Below are 7,180 nucleotides of genomic sequence, written 5' to 3' on the forward strand. Positions count from 1 at the left end.
GGCTGGAGTGCAGTCGTGTAATCTCAGCTCACTACAACCTCCATGTCTCAGATTCGAGAGATTCTCCTGCCTCAGCCTCCTGAGTAGCTAGGATTACAGGTGCCCACTACCACGCCCAGCTAATTTTGTATTTTTAGTAGAGACGGGGTTTCACCATGTTGGCCAGGCTGGTCTCGAACTCCTGATCTCAAGTGATCCACCCACTTCGGCCTTCCAAGGCGCTGGGATTACAGGCATGAGCCACCGCGCCCGGCCTTAATCTATGGTGTCGATATTTTGTAATAATTACCACGTTTTGTCTTTTAAAAATATTTCAGATCCTGTAACATCATTTTATTATGTGCATAACTCTCTGTAAAGTTTCGATAACTATACTTATTTTTTATATAGGAATCTGTTTTAGTGAACTTAAGTTACTTGCTTAAGGTTAAACTATTAAGTGTTGGAATTGTCATTGTCTTTGGAATTAAATACCAACAAATCGTTTGTGATTTTGTAGCTAATTAAAGGTTCCATCTGTATTGGGGAATGGAATATTACATTTTTTACCTTCTGTCTTATCATCTAGTTATTATGTATATTTAATAATGGTTCGAATAATTTTAGCTTTACACTATATGAAAAATCACATTGCCTTTACATTTAGACTTTCCCTCTTTTGAAATAAGCTATGGGAGTACATAGGAGGCATCTCTGCTGGCTTTGTGGATTAGGGAAAGCATCCCATTGGAGGTGATATATCAGCTGAGTCTTGAAGGGAAAGCACTGTATTAATATATACATATACACACATATATATATATACACATACATGTTTTTTTTTCCCCCCCCTCCCCTTAGGTATTTGATTCCAAATGCAGGAGATGCTACTAAAGCCATAAAACAGCAGATCATGAAAGTTTTGGATGCTTTGGAAAGTTAATATGAAACAAAATTATTTAAAAATAAGACAACCAAGAGAAACATGGAGATATACTTCCTGACTGAATACTAACTGGAGACCTTTCATTTGCTCATGGGCTGCTTGCAGGTCTAAGAAAGTGTAAATTATTATAATCAATCTATGGACAGTAAAGTTTTTAAAAATTTTTCTTTTGCATTTTCAGTTTTATAAAATGATGTATTATAAAGTCAGTTATTAAATTACTAACCCTGTGCCCTATGGACTAAGTAAGGGTGCAGAATGCAGTTCTGTTTTGAAGAGCTGTTTTAAGGGAACATGCATCATTTTTGGATTCAAAAACAACTGTACACATACATGTTTGCAGTGTCTTCACTGAAAATTAGAGATAGAATTAGTTGAAGAGACTTCCTTAATTGCTACATTGTTTTACCCACTGAGCAATATCAAAAACTAAAAACATAGATTAATAATTCGCTTACTGTTTATTCTTCTTAAAAAGAGTGAAATCTTTTTAATGGAATGGAATGAAGATGATTCTTGACAACTCAAAATACAGTACAGCTAGTAGAATGTTGAAACATCAGTTTCTAAATCACCTTTGCTCCGTTAGCTAATTATTTGGACACTAAATGCTTCAAACATATGAAACTTCATCCTAATGATTTCAGAAGAGCAGATAAAAGCATTAAAATAGGTAGGCATGTTAAGATTAAAATTAACATTTTGGGGACAGAATTGTGTCTGTAAAGATGTCATTGGTTTTTATTACAAGTGGATTATTGGATTTATACTTTATAACAAGTGTTAAGGCACACTGATTTATCCTCATTGAGGATTATGGTCTGTGACCACACTAATATCCACCTGCATAAATGCCAAATAATCAAAGATCAGAGAGCTTATAAAGTACCATTGTTTTTGTCATCATTTTCTAAATTTCTTTCTCTTCTTTTGGTTTTGTCCTCTCATTGAAGTTCCAGTGGTTTGAAGTTATTATTGTGTTAATGTACTGAAGATGGCTCTGCTGTATGTTGCAGCGTTCTCATTTAATTTATAATGGTCCATATTAGACACATTTGTAAGAGAAATCCAGGAACACATTTGGGGCTGTGGAATGATATTTTGTAAGTCTATTTGGAAAGTAGGAAATACCCACAATCTGCCATGTCCTAAAATGTCATGGATTATCTCTAAGGGGTTGATAGGAGAAATATTTAGATGTACCCTTTTAACAGCCAGTCATTTTGATTTACTTATAGAAATCAAGTGAATAGAAGACAATGTAATTCAGGAAATTTTATTCTAATATCTAATAAAAACAGTTTGAGTGGTTGCAGACATCTGCATGAAATTGTATCTGGGTGCATTACTCGATATAACTCTCCCATAAAACTGTTGTATTGCATTTTTTCCTTCTTGGCACCCCTTTAGAAATGTACTGAATTCTTATTTTTCACCCATTTCAGCCATGGGACATTTTTCATAATGTAAAGATGTTTGTGTTACTGTTTATAAATTACAATTGTAAATAAATTAATACAGTTTGCTCAAAACTTTGTTCTTAAAGACAATGTGTCTCTTTCCTTCTTTTCCCTATTTGTAAATCTCTTACGGCCACAAAATTAGAGAATCGAAGGCTATTCTTATAGTAGAATTTAAGTGCTCACATTTCAGGATTATTTCTTTTCATCTAGATGTGGAGGTGTAAAGAAGTAGTTTAAACTAGTTTTAAGCAAAAGACACTAAATTTTACATGTAGTAAATTGCCTACTACCGTGAACTACACAGTTAAAGGATTATTTATGACTATTAAGTGAAAATACATTTCATGGAAATGTATTTTAATTGCTACATTGTTTTACCCACTGAGCAACATCAAAAACTAAAAACACAGATTTAAGAATTTGCTCACTGTTTATTCTTCTAATTGAGTGAAACCTTCTTAATGGAATGGAATGAAGATGATTCCTGCCAACTCAAAATACAGTACAGCTAGTAAAATGTTGAAACATCAGTTTCTAAATCACCTTTGCTCCATTAGCTAATTATTTGGACACTAAATGCTTAGGGTCCAGGCTAAGCACTTAGCTTGTTCTAGGCACTTGTGTAGTTCCTCCGCTCTTCACTGGCCCACTGACCACAGAATCTACAAGAAACTCAAATTAGCAAGAAAAAAACAATCACATCAAAAAGTGCACTAAGGTTATGAATAAACAGTTCTCAGAAGATATACAAACGGCCAACAAACATATGAAAAAATATTCAGCATCACTAATGATTAGGGAGATGCAAATAAAAACCACAATGTGATACCATCTTACTCCTGCAAGAATGGCCATAATAAAAAAAGATATTGGCATGAATGCTGTAAAGAGGGAATGCTTGTATGCTGCTGGTGGGACGGTAAACTAGTACAACCACTATGGAAAGCAGTGTGGAGATTCCTTAAAGAACTAAAAGTAGAACTACCATTTGATCCAGCAATCCCACTACTGGGTATCTACCCAGAGGAAAAGATGAAAAATACTTTTCATCTTTTCAATGATGAAAAAGATACTTACACATGCATGTTTATAGCAGCACAATTTGCAGTTCCAAAATTGTGGAACCAACCCAAATGCCCATCAATCAACAAGTGGAGAAAAAAACCTTTTCAAGCACAGTCCCTGACTCCCATAGCCTTGTTTTTTGTTATAATGCCAGGTGTGTTAGGCTTTGGGGGCAGGCCTCAGGAAACAGAATCTCTCTGGCCTTTTCCTGCTCTCCTTTCACCTGCCCCAAGGCAGGACTCTAATCTTGGTGATTGTGGGTCTTAAAACTCTCCTGAGAGCTCCTGCCCTATCCCTTGGAGGAAGGAATGCTGATATCATAAAGTTCCCATAAAAGCCCAAGAGGGACTGGGTTTGGAGAGCTTCTGGATAGCTGACCACATGGAGGTTCTGGAGGGTGGTGTGCCCAGGAAGGCATGGACGCTTCGTGCCCCTCCTCCCATACATTGCCCCATACATCTCTTCATCTGTAGCCTTTGCAACATCCATTATGATAAACCAGGAAGTATGTTTTCCTGAGTTCTGTGAGCTGCTCCAGCAGATTATTCAAACCCAAAGGGGGGGTTGTGGCAATCCCAACTTGAAAGTGGTTGGTCAGAAGTCCTGGAGTCCAAGACACATGTGTCTTCCTCAGGTAGACAGTGTTGGAACTGAATTGGAGGATACCCAGCTGGTGTCCCCGGCTTGATGACAGAAAGGAACCCCCCTCACCATTTGGTCACAGGATTCTTGTGTTGATGATTGTTGTGGCGGTGATGTAACAGAATAAAAACACGGAGAGTTTTCCTGGAACACATATCCACCTCAACCCCCAAAACTGGGCTGATGTTCCCCCAGGCTCACCTCATACTATGAAGTGGCAGCTGGAGGAATGCTGAAGGAAAGGAGAGACCAGTTAGCAGGTGTCTGTAGTAGTCTCCTCCAGGTGAGGAAGGCCTACCTGTGGATGGTGGTGGTGGGAACTGAAAGGAGGAATTGAGGACATTTCATGAGAGTAAGAGGCCTGTCCCTTACCAGAGGCGGGGGATGAAAGAGTTGAAAGTCACAGAAGTGACTTATATTTTCTTGGAGGGTTGGAAAGCAGGGAGAAGTAGAAAACTGGGCATAAATTGTGGTCCCTTTAAGTGCTGGGTGGAGAGGCTTCTTTGGAGGCAATACATTTAGTTTCACATACTTGAGTTTGAACTGATGTTAAGACAGGTAAATAGAGATGGTGGCAGCTGGAGATGTTGAAAGAGCTCTCTGGAGTAAAAATAAAAATTCTCACTAGTGCCAGCCTGGAAATGGTCATTAAGGTTGTGAGACATGGGTAGAAAAGAGAATAGAGACTGAAAAGGCACACAGATTTTTAGCTGGGCTTTCAAGATCCATTTAGCCTGGTAGGTTTTTTTTGTTTGTTTGTTTTGTAGAGATAGAGTTTCTCCATGTTGGTCAGGCTGGTCTCGAACTCCTGACCTCAGATGATCCGCCCACTTTGGCCTCCCAAAGTGCTGGGATTACAGGCATGAGCCACCACGCCTGGCAGGTACTTTTTTTTTTTTTTTTTTTTTTTTTTTGGCCTATTCTCATATGTCAGGATGAACGGAACATAGGAACCAAGGCAGAGCTGCTGCAAAGAAGGGAGAGTGAGGGGCGTGGTGGCGGGAGGGCTTGCCTCAGTCCTTTTCCATACAGGTGAGGAAAAGGTCCTGAGGGTGAGGTGATTTGCCCTAGGTGTTAACATCCAGTCAGTTGCAGAGCCAGAACCAGAACCTAGTGACTAGCTTTTCCATTATGCCCAGAAAGTTCTAAAGAAAGGTTTACAAGATGCACTTTCACTTAGCTTTTCCTTCTTTAGGAACACCCCTAGTGCCCAAGTCAGCAGTTTCCCCACGTGTGACACAGGGACACAGTACCCATAGGCCTGTGGTCTTGATGGCCTTCTCCTGGTCCTGCTTCCCTAATGGCTCCTTCCCAGACCCCACAGGCCCTTCTTCTGCATGTGCCTTTCACAGTCCGCTTGGGTGTTCTCATCCAAATTCAGAGCTTCCTCTTAGTTAAAACTGCTGATGATTCCTAAGTCAATTTCCAGCCAGACAGCTTCGGAGCTGGAGGCTTTGGTCCAGTTGCCTACTGGGCTTCTGCGTCTGGTTGCCATGGCTCATGCCTGTAGTACCAACACTTTGGGAGGCCAAGGTGGGAGGATCACTTGAGCCCAGGAGTTTGAGACCAGCCTGGGCAACATTGTAACTCCATTTCTAAAAAAATGAAACAATTTGCATGTTGAACAAGCACTTCAAATAACATTTCCAGTCAGGTTTAGAACCGCTTTTAGATACAATGTTATGCCAATAAACTTGGAAATCTAGATGATTTTTTTACAGGTTGTCTAAGTGACCAAAGGTTGACCCTGAAGCCTCCTAGGTTAATAAGCATAACAGAAATCGAAAGGTTTTTAAAGATTTTCCCGCTACAAAGCCAAGTCCTGATAATCTCTTAAGCTGCAGAAAGCCCCTAACTGCTATGTATTTTCCTCCAACTTTTTGTTATGAAAGCTTAAAATTTCTAAACTATAAAGTTTTTTCTTTTTTTAAATTTAATTTTATTTTTTAAGAGACAGGGTTTCTCCATGTTGGTCAGTCTGGTCTCGAACTCCCGAACTCAGGTGATCCGCCCGCCCCGGCCTCCCAAAGTGCTGGGATTACAGACGAGAGCCACCTCGCCCGGCCTTCTACAAAGTTTTAATCTAGTACCATGAACAGCTCTACTACCATGTGCCCCTCTAACATTATTAATAATTAGATTTAATTATTAACATTTTTGCCATATTTGCTTTATCTGTATGTATTGTCTTTTTGCTGACGAGTTTCAGGCCAAACGTTCCGACAGTTCATCCCTAAATCATTTTCTAAGAGAAAAGACACTGGCACAATCACAATACTATAGCACACAAAATAATTCATGAGAGCATCCACTGTGTCACTCACATTTAAATGTCCTTAATTGCCCCCAAAATGTTTTTATAGTGTTCTTTTACAAACCGGGATCTGTTCCAGTATAAACTATTCTGGGGCATTCCAAAGGTAAGTTTTGGATTTTTGTTCCACAAGTCTGACAAGGCACAAAAACACAAAAATTAAAATGCAATCTAATAAATAAAAATGCAAAATCTAAGTCTATTAGGCTGGGCGCAACAGGCCACGCCTACAGTCCCAGCACTTTGGGAGGCTAAGGCGGTACTGTTGCTTGAGCTCAGGCGTTTGAGACCAGCCTAGGCAGCACAGCAAGACCCTATCTCTACTAAAAGTAAAAAACTTAAAAAAAGAAAGAACTAACCGGGTGGTGCGTGCCTGCAGTCCCAGCCACTTGGGAGGAGGTGGGAGGATCGCTTGAGCCCGGGAGGTCGAGGCTGCAATGAGCCGAGACTGCTGCACTGCACTCCGGGCTGAGGGATGAGTGAGTCCCTGTCTAAAACAAATAAACAAAACCCAAAAGAATATTAGCAGAGATGACAACATATTCGAGGGCGGACTTGTTGAAGGCATCGTGTTGAACCCTCAGCATCTTTCCCGTTGGCCTAGCAGCCTTGTAGTCAGATCCCACAGACGTCTCGCGTGCCTAAACCAGCCAGGTCATTCCGTCCCCACGACAGCGCCGTGTTCAAACAGCTCAAGCCCATCAGCATACGGTGTCACCCTGGCCACAGAGGCGATTCAAGCAGCTCGAAGTTCAGTCTTTTTCGGAGAAA

General features: G+C 40.3%; 1 protein-coding gene across 2 annotated transcripts in view; it reads left to right on the forward strand.

Moving 5' to 3' along the window:
* Window positions 1-2,470, forward strand: part of TBC1D23 (TBC1 domain family member 23) — a 64,013-nt gene extending 61,543 nt beyond the window's left edge. For both annotated transcript variants that reach the window (XM_017506335.2, XM_017506336.2), the window contains one exon: window positions 841-2,470. In XM_017506335.2, the coding sequence (XP_017361824.1) occupies window positions 841-922 (82 nt within the window). In that variant the 3' untranslated portion in view covers window positions 923-2,470. The remainder of the gene's footprint in view (window positions 1-840) is intronic.
* Window positions 2,471-7,180: the final 4,710 nt, after the last annotated feature.

Source organism: Cebus imitator, unplaced genomic scaffold (genome assembly GCF_001604975.1).
Source record: "Cebus imitator isolate Cc_AM_T3 unplaced genomic scaffold, Cebus_imitator-1.0 Scaffold354, whole genome shotgun sequence".
Lineage (NCBI taxonomy): Eukaryota > Metazoa > Chordata > Mammalia > Primates > Cebidae > Cebus > Cebus imitator.